Raw genomic sequence first — 14,759 nt, forward strand, 5'->3', positions numbered from 1 at the left:
GGACACACTTAACGTATAAAAAAACGGTCCGTTTTTCACGGCCGAGAATCGCACAAATGTTTCAAAAACAGTGATCCGTGTGCAGTGCGAGGATGCGATTTCCTCGCATCAAATGATCCGTGTGACATCCGTATGGCATCCGTATGCCGAGATTTTCTTGCAAGCTTGCAAAACCGACATCTAATGGATTTATGTGCTCAAATGCTCGGGAAAACATATATACAGTATATATATATATATATATATATATATATATATATGTCATTGAGACACATATATATATATTCTGTATTTAGATTTCATTCAGCGCGATATCTGTGAACAGCCGGTAATTCAATTGCCGGCTTTGCATTTCTCCTTCACAAACCCGACAGGATATGAGACATGGTTTACATACAGTAAACCATCTCATATCCCCCTTTTTTTTGCATATTCCACACTACTAATGTTAGTAGTGTGTATGTGCAAAATTTGGCCGCTGTAGCTGCTCAAATAAAGGGTTAAATGGCGGAAAAAATTGGCGTGGGCTCCCGCGCAATTTTCTCTGCCAGAGTGGTAAAGCCAGTGACTGAGGGCAGATATTAATAGCCTAGAGAGGGTCCATGGTTATTGGCCCCCCCGTGGCTACAAACATCTGCCCCCAGCCACCCCAGAAAAGGCACATCTGGAAGATGCGCCTATTCTGGCACTTGGCCACTCTCTTCCCACTCCCTGTAGCGGTGGGCTATGGGGTAATGAAGGGTTAATGCCACCTTGCTATTGGAAGGTGACATTAAGCCAGATTAATAATGGAGAGGCGTCAATTATGTCACCTATCCATTATTAATCCAATTGTTTGAAAGGGTTAAAAAACACACACACACATGATTAAAAAGTATTTTAATGAAATAAACACAGCGGTTGTTTTAATAATTTATTGCTCTCTCATTCCATTTTCAGACCCTCGCTTGGCAAAACAATAAACACACAAGATACATACCCTCTCTGATGAACTGTCACGTCCCACGAAGTAATCCATCTGAAGGGGTTAACTAATATTACAGGCAGAGCTGCGATAAACCACTCGCTCGTGCCTGTAATCCCCGGGTGCTGAAAGGAAAGCAGTGATCTGTACTTACATTGAGTCGCGGTGATGCGCCCCCTGGTGGATGTCCTCATATGACCTGGAGCGTGGGAAAAAGTTCCCAGGCTGCAGTTCATGAGAACATCCAGCAGGGGCGCATCACCGCGACTCAATGTAAGTATAGATCACTGCTTTCCTTTCAGCACCCGGGGATTACAGGCACGGAGCACAGCTGCATTAGCAGGGCTCCTGCCTGTAATATTAGTTAACCCCTTCAGATGGATTACTTCGTGGGACGTGACAGTTCATCAGAGAGGGTATGTATCTTGTGTGTTCATTGTTTTGCCAAGCGAGGGTCTGAAAATGGAATGAGAGAGCAATAAATTATTAAAACAACCGCTGTGTTTATTTCATTAAAATACTTTTTAATCATGTGTGTGTGTGTTTTTTAACCCTTTCAAACAATTGGATTAATAATGGATAGGTGACATAATTGACGCCTCTCCATTATTAATCTGGCTTAATGTCACCTTCCAATAGCAAGGTGGCATTAACCCTTCATTACCCCATAGCCCACCGCTACAGGGAGTGGGAAGAGAGTGGCCAAGTGCCAGAATAGGCGCATCTTCCAGATGTGCCTTTTCTGGGGTGGCTGGGGGCAGATGTTTGTAGCCACGGGGGGGCCAATAACCATGGACCCTCTCCTGGCTATTAATATCTGCCCTCAGTCACTGGCTTTACCACTCTGGCGGAGAAAATTGCGCGGGAGCCCACGCCAATTTTTTCCGCCATTTAACCCTTTATTTTAGCAGCTACAGTGCTGAAATTTTGCACATACACACTACTAACATTAGTAGTGTGGAATATGCAAAAAAAAGGGGGATATGAGATGGTTTACTGTATGTAAACCATGTCTCATATCCTGTCGGGTTTGTGAAGGAGAAATGCAAAGCCGGCAATTGAATTACCGGCTTTTCTATAGAACACAGCTGCGTATTTCTCGCAATGCACACGCATGGTCCGTGTGTAATCCGATTTTTTCTCGCACCCATAGACTTTCATTGGCGAGTCTCGGCCGAGATACGCTGACAATCGCAGCCTGCTGCGAGTTCCCTCGGATCCGAAATACGGTGGAGAAAATATCGGATGATGGGAGCTGCACCATAGATTAACATTGGGCCGAGTGCTATGCGATTTTTTATCGCATAGCACTCGTCGGTATTACGGTCTAGTGTGACCCCGGCCTTAGACAGAGACCTGGAGAGGTTTACAAGCCACAGTGTCTTGCACCCACTGTGAAATTTGGTGGAGGATCGGTGTTGATCTGGGGATGCTTCAGCAAGGCTGTAAATCTTTGCGAAGGACGTATGAATCAAGCCGGATACAAGGTTATCCTGGAAAAGTAGCACGGTGGTGCAGTGGTTAGAACTGCAGCATTGCAGCGCTGGAGTCCTGGGTTCATACCCCACCAAGGACAACATCTGCAAAGAGTTTGTATGTTCTCTCCTTGTTTGCGTGGGTTTCCTCCGGGTACTCTGGTTTCCTCCCACATTCCAAAGACATACTGATAGGGAATTTAGATTGTGAGCCCTAACGGGGACAGCGATGATAATGTGTGCATCCTGTAAAGCGCTGCGGAATATGTTAGCGCTATATAAAAATAAAGATTATTATTATTATTTGAGGTCTGCTAGCAATACATTTTTATTGTTATTTTGACCATTTCTCATTTTCAGAAAATAAATACAAAATGTATTGCTTGGAACTTTGGAGACATGTTGTCACTGTCAGTAGTTTATAGAATAAAAGAGCAATTTACATTTTACTCAAAAATATACCTATAAAGAGAAAAATCAGACAAACTGAACATTTTGCAGTGGTCTCTTAATTTTTGCCAGAGCTGTACATATGCATGAAATGTCTTTCCTAACATCACTTTCTTTGTAAGGTCGCCATTCCTATAAAGCCAATTTACAGTTCTATATTACAAGTGACTCAGTTTCTCACTGTCTGTATATAGGTCAAATGTTGCTGAATTTAAAAAAAAAAAAGTGAAGTAAAAAAACAAACAAAAAAAGACAACAAAACCAACAGAAAAACCTACATGAAAGTAAATGGTTTATAAAGTATAAAGCAATGTTGAAATACCATAATAAGATAACTGGAAAAAGGAAAACAATGTTAACGTACAGTTCATTCTAAGTCATGCAATAACTGCAATCATTCTGGTCTGGTAAGAAAAGAAACATAAAACAGCAAAAGAAACTGAGCATGTGTCGCCACCTTGTGGAGGAGAGAGGCCACTTCATCACTCAAGATTACAAAACAGGTCATTTTCCCATGTAGCATAAATATTGCATTTTTTTAAATGTCCAAGCAAAGTGGATGAGATTTCATGAGAACTCATACGTTGCACTGTGCTTTTAGAGACGTTATAGGACCGTGTGTTTTTTCATGCACTTTTTCTCTATTAGCGTCTATGGGGAGCCTGTAAAAATGTATGTAAAATGTGCAGTTCTTAAGAGCAGAATCAAAGCTTTTCTGTACTAAAAAAAAACCTACATAAAAAACTCTTCAAATTTGCACCAAAATCAGAAAAGATTGTTATTGCCTATTTTGGTGCAGAAAGAATATAGCTAAAAAGCAGCAAAAAAATGCAGTATTTATGCTACGCCTGAACATGGCCTGACAGAAGAGTAAATTCGTAATTTGTAAACTGGTCCAAAACAGAAGCCTCTGTGAAATTGTTACTTTATGTATTCACCCACAAAGTTATTTCTATCATTTTGTCTTTTTACTAGAAAGAAAAAAATGTAAAGGGTTTGTCCACAATTGAGATAAAGATGACATCAATAAAAGAGGTCATCAATATGAGACTAGTGGGGGTCAGACAACCAGCTGTGGCGGGGATACCGCAACAGAGAGATAGGCGAGAAGACTGCGGTATCTGGTTTTACGCACTTCTGCACTGACTAGAAGTACGTCACCATCGTATTAAATAGTGCAGGTTTTTTCCTTGCTAGTAGGGTAAGGGTTAATCTGTTCAGTTGATCTCCTGGATTGTCTCCGCTGTTCAGTGTTAGACACTCCCCTTTGTTACTTAGGGATTTCCAGGGTTAGTTCTTACTGCATGGTTCTGGAGTTGGGGGAGTAATTCAAAGTTGGAGTTGGCATTTGGAGATGGTTCAGGTTACTGTTGCTTGGAGTTTTGTCTATGTGCACATCCTCATCTTCTCATATTTGGTTTCTCCTTCCTGAAATTACCCTGTGTCGCACTCTGTTTGGTGTGTGAATTTTGTATGGTTGGTATTTTCATTTATTCCTGTTCGTCTTCCCTTGTTTGTCTGGTTAGTGTGTTCCTATACACTTCAGCTTCCCACTACCCTGGGTGGGGGAGGGAGAGATAAGGGTTGATATAGGAGCATACAAGTTACATGAACCCGGTGTCTGCACCTCCTGTCACCTCCAGCTCAAAAATATTTCCATAATCCGTCCTTTCCTCAACCCTCACTCTACCAAAATGCTTGTGCATGCCCTAAGCATCTCCTGCCTCGACTACTGCAACATCCTCCTCTGTGGCCTGCCTACTAACACTCTCGCACCCCTCCAGTCCGTCCTTAACTCTGCTGCCTGACTAATTAATCTCTCTCCTCACTACACTCTTGCTTCCCCTCTTTACAAATCCCTTCACTGGCTCCCAATTTCCCAGCGTATCCAGTTTGAACTACTAACACTGACCTACAAAGCCATCCATAACCTTTCTCCTCCGTATATTTCCAAACTAATCTCTCAATATCTTCCCTCACGTAATCTCCGGTGATCCCAAGACCTCCTTTTCTCCTCCACGCTTATTCGCTCCTCACCCAATCACCTCTAAGATTTCTCCCAAATATCCCCCATCCCCTGGAGTTCTGTGCCTCGACACGTCCGGTTATCCACAATATTTGGATCCTTCAAAAGAAACCTGAAAACCCATCTCTTCAAAGAAGCTTACAACCTGTAATGACCACACAGCCACCTCAACACCATTGGAGCTACCGCAGCCCCGACCTACTGTCTCCTTCTCCATAATCCTGTAGAATGTAAGCCCGCAAGGGCAGGGTCCTCTCCCCTCTGTACCAGTCTGTCATTGTTAGTTTGTTTACTGTGATATTTGTATTTTGATGTAACCCCTTCTCATGTACATCACCATGGAATTAATGGTGCTATATAAATAAATAATAATAATCATCCGGAGGAGAGGGATAGACTAGTGTGCCCCTAGTTCTAGGGACCTGTTAGCGACCATAGTCCCAACACCACCGTGACACCGGCACCCCCACGATCAGCTTTTAGCAGCTCAGCTGGGGTGAATGTATGTAAATACTGTACAGAACAGGAACAGCACAGCTCTGAACACTGTGCTGTGTCCAGTACTGCACTTCAGCTCCTATTTAGGTGAGGGCTTTAGAATTTGATTTTTGTCCAGAATTCCTCTGTACTATGGCATACATGCAGCAAACAGAAGGCACAAGTTTTTTTTACTAATTATTTTTTATAGAATGTGACAGTGATAAACATCACACCTTAATATATAGAGGAATTATGGATACACATTTCTATACAAATGTTTTGAAAAAAAAATATGGGTAGACATGGATTCACTCTGCGCTGCTGAATAAGTGAACGCCCAGACGCAAGTCACATAGGATGTGGCTTTATTCAACGCGTTTCAAAGTTCTCAGACTCCATCAGGATACCACCACAGATGTACAGCTACAAATGCTTCAAGAGATCTTAAATAGACATGCACGTTCAAATTCTGGCGCCAATATGACCACCTGACAATGTCAGAGTTCACAAGGAAGACACATGACATATTCATAATTAAACCATAAAAATGTTAAACTGATACATAATATTAATATAAATTTTTTTTTCTTGTTTTCAGCAGACTAAGTAAGAGAAAAAACTACAAAAAGGCAAAGATAACAGGAAAAAGAACATCATATGAAAAAAACGGGATAAGAACCCGCCATCCAAAAGTGAACAGCATGCACCATGTGTTCTCCTGATGCAGTTACACCCAGACCTAAATTGGCTGAGGATTTTTCAGTTGAAAATAGACCAAATGTTTGGACACACCTGTTCATGCAATGGTTTTCCTTGCACTTATTGGAATGTGCACACTGTAAATTCAGACTGAAGACAGTGAAACCATGATGGTGCACGTATGGATACAAGGAGTAAAGCAACAAGTGTGATACAAACCAGAATCTGTTTTGCAACATAGATTCTTGAATGTACCCCCCTTTTACTGAGAGGACAGCTTTACAACCCCTTGGCATTCACAGAAGCAGCTTCACCATGAAGTCACCTGGAACTGCTTCCAATGAACAAATAACCCTCATCAATAGTTTATTTGCGGAATCATGGGCCTTAAGAAAGTGTTTGTGCCCGTCAGGTGTGTTTTGGAGAGCCAGTGTTGGTACACAGCTCCATACCATCCTAACCCCAATTATGCAACTGTTCTAAGCCAGAATATGGCAAGAACCACTCAACAAGGTGAAGAGAAACGATGGTTCATCATTACTTTAAAGGGAACCTGTCACCACGTTTTTGGAAGATGGGATAAAAATAGCGTTAAATAGGGGCAGAGGTGGGCATTACATTAGTGTGTTTGTTATGCGTTTATTACCCACCTAAGTTGCCGAAATACCTTTGCAAAGTCTCCGTTTTCGCCTGTCAATCAGGCTGGTCTGGTCAAAAGGGCGTTGTCTTCCCCCAGATTTTGCGTAGTTTTCCGTTGGTGGCGTAGTGGTGTGCGCATGCCCAAGGTCCCGAATCCTCTGCCAGGGGATTTAAAAGAGCGCGCTGTTCGTTTTCATTGGTGATCGGTGGGCGCGGCCATCTTCCTTTGGCCGCGCGTGCGCAGAAGCGGCGCTCTGCTGGCCGCGGCTTCAGGAAAATGGCCGCGGGATGCCGCGCGTGCGCAGATGGATATCGCGGCGGCCATTTTCCTGAAGCCGCGGCCAGCAGAGCGCCGCTTCTGCGCACGCGCGGCCAAAGGAAGATGGCCGCGCCCACCGATCACCAATGAAAACGAACAGCGCGCTCTTTTAAATCCCCTGGCAGAGGATTCGGGACCTTGGGCATGCGCACACCACTACGCCACCAACGGAAAACTACGCAAAATCTGGGGGAAGACAACGCCCTTTTGACCAGACCAGCCTGATTGACAGGCGAAAACGGAGACTTTGCAAAGGTATTTCGGCAACTTAGGTGGGTAATAAACGCATAACAAACACACTAATGTAACGCCCACCTCTGCCCCTATTTAACGCTATTTTTATCCCATCTTCCAAAAACGTGGTGACAGGTTCCCTTTAAGACATTAAGGTCAGTCAATGTAGAAAATTGCTAGACGTTCAAAGGTATCCTCAGGTGCTGTCGTGAAAAACATCAATCGCTATGATGAAACTGGCTCTCATGAGGATCGTCCCAGGAAAGGAAGTCCAAGAATAACTTCTACTGCAGAGGATAAGTTCATCAAAGTTACCAGTTTTAGAAACTGCAAACTGATAGCAACTCAGATATCAGCCCTCATAAATGATGCAGAGACATTAAGTAGAAGACACATTTAAGCATCAGTTGTCCAGAAGAGGCTGCGAGCAGTAGGTGTTTATTGTCCAATTGATGAAAGATGCCACTACTGAGGACAGCAAACAATTAAGACACTTGTTGGGGCCATACAACACAGAGACTAGACATTACATACAACACAGAGACAAGACATTACATCAGTAGAAATCTATACTGGATTCTAATGAGTCAACATTTCAGATTATTGATATAAACCACCATGAATTTTGAGAGATGCAGAAAAGATAAGCAGATGGTTTCCACATGTGTGGGTGAAGCATGGAGGGGGAGGTGTGATGGTGTTGTGGCTATTTGCTGATGACACCTTGTGATTTATTCCAAATTCAAGGCACATTTGCCCAGTATGGCTACCACAGCATTCTGCAACAACAGGACATCCCATCTGGTTTGCACTTAGTGCGACCAATACCACAGACGTGTATAATTTATTTTATTATTTTTTTTATTTTATATCTCTTTTCCCCCTTCATTTATTATGCTTTGGATCCACAGAACACTTTTAAATTTGAACGAAATCAAATCTGACGGCCAAAATGAGCGAATCTGCTCAAAACTAGTTTGGGGAGATTAGCTAATGTCTAATTACAGGTTAAGTTCTCCTTCCTGTGCGAAGCACCAAATGCTTGTTACTATGGAACTCCCCATTGGCTGCACAGCTATACTGTTCTCAGAATGTCTGCTGATGGAGGAGCATGTGACCAGACCCGCCTATTTGGCTCCTCCAATAGAAAAGCAGCTTTCCCGTGTGAAGTGATTTTCTATTGGAGGAGGCAGATGGGCGGGTCTGGTCACATGTTCCTCCATCAGCAGACATTCTGAGAACAAGAGAACTGTGCAGTCTGTGAGGAAGGAGGATAACCTGTAATACTTATATATTAGTAAGTGCCAAGAAATTATGTCTTCCAACACTTTATTAAAATAAGGGTCCCTTTCCACTTGCGAGGAAAACGGATGCGTGCAATCCGATAAAAAATCGGATTGCACTCGGACCAATGTTAGTTAATAGGTGTCTTTTCATTTGCGATTTTTTTCTCACCCGAAATCGGACTGAGAAAAATCTGGATCGGCTGACAAAAAAAACGCAGCATGCTGCGTATTGCTGCGATTCTCGGACGAGACTCGCCAATGCAAGTCAATGGGTGCGAGAAAAAAATCGCACAGCACTCGCACCATGCGAGTTCTGTCCGATTTTTACGCACCAGTGTCCTTTGAAAAGCCGGTAATTCAGCGCGGTGTACAGTAAAATCACACTGACAGGTTAGAATAGAGAAGATATATGCACATAGAATAGGTATATATACATATATATATGTCAGTGAGACACCTGTATATGTATATTTATATTTAATGCAGCGCTAGATTACCGGCTTTTCATTTCTCCTTCACAAACCCGACATGATATGAGGCATGGTTTACATACAGTAAACCATCTCATATCCCTTTTTTTATTACATATTCCTCTTCACTAATGTAACAAGTGTCTGTGTGCACAATTTGGGGGCTCTAGCTATTAAATTAAAGGGTTAAATGGCGGAAAAAATTGGCGTGGGCTCCCGCGCAATTTTCTCCGCCAGAGTGGTAAAGCCAGTGACTGAGGGCAGATATTAATAGCCAGGAGAGGGTCCATGCTTATTGGCCCCCCCATGGCTAAAAACATCTGCCCCCAGCCACCCCAGAAAAGGCACATCTGGAAGATGCGCCTATTCTGGCACTTGGCCACTCTCTTCCCACTCCCGTGTAGCAGTGGGATATGGGGTAATGAAGGGTTAATGCCACCTTGCTATTGTAAGGTGACATTAAGCCAGATTAATAATGGAGAGGCGTCAATGGTGACACCTATCCATTATTAATCCAATTGTATGAAAGGGTTAAAAAACACACACACACAAATGATTTAAAAGTATTTTAATGAAATAAACACAGCGGTTGTTTTAATATTTTTTTGCTCTCTCAATCCATTTGCAAACCCTTGCTTGGCAAAATAATAAACGCACAAGATACATACCCTCAGATGAACCGTCACGTCCCACAAGGTAATCCATCTGAAGGGGTTAATTATTTTACAGCCATGAGCTGTGCTAATGCACTCGCTCGTGTCTGTAATCCCCGGGGAATGAAGGAAATCTGGGTGATCTGTACTTACATTGAGTTGCGGTGATGCGCCCCTGCTGGATGTTCTCATGAACTGCAGCCTGGGAACTTTTTCCCACGCTCCAGGTCATATGAGGACATCCACCAGGGGGCGCATCACCGCGACTGAAGGGAATGTAGGTCAATCACCTACATTTCCTTCATTTGCCGGGGAATTACAAGCACGAGCACAGCTGCATTTGCAGGGCTCCTGCTTGTAAATTATTTTAACCCCTTCAGATGGATTACTTCGTGGGACGTGACGGGTCAGCAGAAGGTATGTATATTGTGTGTTTCTTGTTTTGCCAAGCGAGGGTCTGCAAATGGATTGAGAGAGCAATAAAATATTAAAACAACCGCTGTGTTTATTTCATTAAAATACTTTTAAATCATGTGTGTGTGTTTTTTAACCCTTTCAAACAATTGGATTAATAATGGATAGGTGTCATAATTGACGCCTCTCCATTATTAATCTGGCTTAATGTCACCTTACAATAGCAAGGTGGCATTAACCCTTCATTACCCCATATCCCACCGCTACACGGGAGTGGGAAGAGAGTGGCCTAGTGCCAGAATAGGCGCATCTTCCAGATGTGCCTTTTCTGGGGTGGCTGGGGGCAGATGTTTTTAGCCACGGGGGGGCCAATAACCATGGACCCTCTCCTGGCTATTAATATCTGCCCTCAGTCACTGGCTTTACCGCTCTGGCGGAGAAAATTGCGCGGGAGCCCACGCCAATTTTTTCTGCCATTTAACCCTTTATTTGAGCAGCTACAGCGGCCAAATTTTACACATACACACTATTAACATTAGTAGTGTGGAATATGCCAAAAAAATGGGGATATGAGATGGTTTACTGTATGTAAACCATGTCTCATATCCTGTCGGGTTTGTGAAGGAGAAGGAAAAAGCCGGCAATTGAATTGGAGGCTTTTAAGCTATCTAGCGCTGCATTAAATATAAATATACATATATAGGTGTCTCACTGACATGTATATATGTATATATACACATTCTATGTGCATATATCTACTCTATTCTAACCTGTCAGTGTGATTTTACTGTACACGGCGCTGAATTGCCGGCTTTTCAAAGGACACTGGTGCGTAAAAATCGGTCAGCAATACGGATGTCATACTGATGTCATACGGATGGTACGATTAAAAAATCGCATGGCACTCGCATAACACTCGCATGACACTCGCATGACACTCGCATGACAATCGCATACGTTCCATCCGTTTTTTCGGTCCAGATTACGGACCGTTTTTTATCTCGCAAGTGGAAAGGGACCCTAAAGTGGATAATCCAGAATACATGCACTAACAACTTGTGGTTACAACCTTTTAAACTCTCAACACTTTACCTGATGGCTGTTTGTCTCAGTCACTTTGACATCCAAGGATCCAGTGAGCACCGCATACCAGCTTGTACCAATGTCACCCTGGCGATATACTGTAACCAAAGAAGAGCGGCTATTTTACAACCGTACAGCATGTAACTTTGTCATGGCAATTAAAGGGGTTGGCTACCTTTGGGGATATTTCTCTTTACATAAAAGCACATAAAAGCATGTATTTGGAGCTACAAATCATTTTTGTAATAGGGTTTCATTACAGATTTTGCACCATTTGGTTTTTACAGGCTCTTTGTCTCCCTGCACATTCATCTTTGATTCGATCCGTGGTTATAAATCAGCTGAGGAGAGCTCAGAAAAAGACAAGTCCGATTAGAATGAGCTCACTGACGGAATCTCAGTTAACTCCTTCTGCAGCCAGCATTAGGCATTGCAAGAGCCTAAAGAAGGCAAAGGATACAAGGTTTGTAATGAAACCCAAAAGTAAAAATTTTTTCCATGTTTTATTTATTTTATCCTCAAGGGTGGAGCAACCTTTTCATTACACATGGAAAACATTGCAAACGTGAACCTTTTTTGGATCATTGTCAGCATATGTGTAGAAATTGTAAGGGTAGGTTCACGCTGAGATTTTTAGTGGATTTTTCTGGTGCTTTTTTGGTGTGTTTTTTTGTTTTTTACATACCATAGTTGTTCTTTATGGACATATTTTTCTGCTTCAGCTGATTCAGTGATCAAATTTGGAACATTCTCATTCAAAGACTACTTGAAGTGGGGGGTTTTCATATGAATATTGGAGCAGAATTCAACATCCAGATCACTTTCCCCAGTTCCTGATCAGGCCAATTTTCGTTTTTTTTTTTACTGTAGATTTAACTGGTCTGAAAAAAATCTATGAATTTTAATATTCTAATATTTATTTTAATATTTTAATTTAATTAAATATTAAAATCAATTTTTGCCTCTTTAAACGGGACTTATTTTTTTTCATCATTTTAATATTAATTTCCTTTATTGCTGAAATTGTGGGAAAGTATACTGAAAAAAAATTAAACTGTGTCTATATATTTTTTTTTTTGATGACCACAAAGGATTGCTAAAAACATTTCAAATTGTGATCCCCTTTCCGTATAAATTGTTCTACATATTGAACATATATACACTGCTCAAAAAAATAAAGGGAACACTTAAACAATAGAATCTAACTCCCAAGTAAATCAAACTTCTGTGAAATCAAACTGTCCACTTAGGAAGCAACACTGATTGACAATCAATTTCACAAGCTGTTGTACAAATGGAATAGACAACAGATGGAAATTATTGGCAATTATCAAGACACCCTCAATAAAGGAGTGGTTCTGCAGGTGGGGACCACAGCCAAATCTCAGTACCAATGCTTTCTGGCTGGTGTTTTGGTCACTTTTGAATGTTGGTTGTGCTTTCACACTCGTGGTAGCATGAGACGGACTCTACAGCCCACACAAGTGGCTCAGGTAGTGCAGCTCATCCAGGATGGCACATCAATGCGAGCTGTGGCAAGGATTGCTGTGTCTGTCAGTGTAGTGTCCAGAGGCTGGAGGCGCTACCAGGAGACAGGCCAGTACACCAGGAGAAGTGGAGGAGGCCGTAGGAGGGCAACAACCCAGCAACAGGACCGCTACCTCCGCCTTTGTGCAAGGAAGAACAGGAGGAGCACTGCCAGAGCCCTGCAAAATGACCTCCAGCAGGTCACAAATGTGCATGTTTCTGCACAAACGGTTAGAAACCGACTCCATGAGGATGGTCTGAGTGGCCGACGTCCACAGATGGGGGTTGTGCTCACAGCCCAAGACCATGCAGGACGCTTGGCATTTGCCACAAAACACCAGGATTGGCAAATTTGCCACTGGCGCCCTGTGCTCTTCACAGAGGAAAGCAGGTTCACACTGAGCACATGTGACAGACGTGACAGAGTCTGGAGACGCCGTGGAGAGCGATCTGCTGCCTGCAACATCCTTCAGCATGACTGGTTTGGCAGTGGGTCAGTAATGGTGTGGGGTGGCATTTCTTTTTAGGGCCGCACAGCTCTCCATGTGCTCGCCAGAGTTAGCCTGACTGCCATTAGGTACCGAGATGAGATCCTCAGACCCCTTGTGAGACCATACGCTGATGCGGTTGGCCCTGGGTTCCTCCTAATGCAGGACAATGCCAGACCTCATGTGGCTGGAGTGTGTCAGCAGTTCCTGCAAGATGAAGGCATTGAAGCTATGGACTGGCCCGCCCGTTCCCCAGACCTGAATCCGATTGAACACATCTGGGACATCATGTCTCGCACCATCCACCAACGTGATGTTGAACCACAGACTGTCCAGGAGTTGGCGGATGCTTTACTCCAGGTCTGTGAGGAGATCCCTCAGAAGACCATCTGCTGCCTCATCAGGAGCATGCCCAGGCATTGTAGGGAGGTCATACAGGCACGTGGAGGCCACACACACTACTGAGCATCATTTCCTTGTTTTGAGGCATTTCTGTTGTGGATTCTGTTTGCGGGCTCCCTCTGGTGGTTACTGCTGGTACTGGGTGACTTTGGTGGGTTGCGGCCTTTGGTTTCCATCTGTCCATCAGAGGCTGGGTGTTTCCTATTTTACCTGGCCTCTCTGTCATTTCCCTTGCCGGCTATCAATGTGTTCAGATGTGCTCTGTTTGGTTCCTGCCTACCTGCTCCCAGATCTTTCAGGATAAGCTAAGTGCTGATTTTCAGTTGTTTGGTTTTTTGTCCAGCTTGCTTAGAATGTCTCTTTGTTAGCTGGTTGCTCTAGTGGACTGAGGTTCTCCCCATGTGCCATGAGTTGGCACATGGGTTCTTGTAATCTCAGGATGGTTTTTTTGATTAGGGTTTTTTGCTGACCGCTCAGTCCCCTTTTGTGTCATTCTGCTTTCTAGTTTTCAGCGGGCCTCTATTTGCTAAAGCTATATACATCATCTCTATGTATGTGCCTTCCTCTCATTTCACCGTCAATACATGTGGGGGGCAACTATATCTTTGGGGTTAATTCCTCTGGAGGCAAGTGAGGTCTTTGTTTTCTCTGCAGTACTAGTTAGCTCTTAGGCTGGTGCGTGGCGTCTAGAACCAACGTAGGCACGCTCCCTGGCTATCTCTAGTTGCGTTTGTCAGGCGTAGGGCAGCGGTCAGCCCAGGTTCCATCACCCTAGAGCTCGTCCGATATTTATTATACTTTGCTTATCCTGTGCTATCCCTAGCCATTGGGGATTCATGACAGTATAGCCGGCCCACAAAGTGTTAATTGTTTGGGCTGAAGCAGGAGAAAAAGAAGTGTTCAAGGAAAATTTTTTTTTTTTTTTTTTTTTTCCTTCAGAGTTTTGCTGCCTAGCCCTTAATTGCTGTCTAGCTGCTTCTTACCTCCTCTTAACCCTTGAATGGCTCTGATCTTAGCTGTTTATCATGGATGTCCAGAGTTTGGCTTCCAGCCTGAGTAATCTCGCGGCAAAGGTTCAAAACATACAGGATTTCGTTGTTCACACTCCCATGTCTGAACCTAGAATTCCTATTCCAGAGTTTTTTTCTGG

General features: G+C 43.2%; 1 protein-coding gene across 4 annotated transcripts in view; it reads right to left on the reverse strand.

Annotated features, from left to right (window-relative positions):
• RAPGEF4 (Rap guanine nucleotide exchange factor 4) overlaps positions 1–14,759 on the reverse strand; it is a 310,050-nt gene that overhangs the window by 264,697 nt on the left and 30,594 nt on the right. For all 4 annotated transcript variants that reach the window (XM_077272682.1, XM_077272680.1, XM_077272681.1 and 1 more), the window contains exon 3: positions 11,202–11,290. In XM_077272682.1, coding sequence (XP_077128797.1) covers positions 11,202–11,290 — 89 coding nt within the window. The remainder of the gene's footprint in view (positions 1–11,201; positions 11,291–14,759) is intronic.

This window comes from Ranitomeya variabilis, chromosome 7, assembly GCF_051348905.1.
Source record: "Ranitomeya variabilis isolate aRanVar5 chromosome 7, aRanVar5.hap1, whole genome shotgun sequence".
NCBI lineage: Eukaryota > Metazoa > Chordata > Amphibia > Anura > Dendrobatidae > Ranitomeya > Ranitomeya variabilis.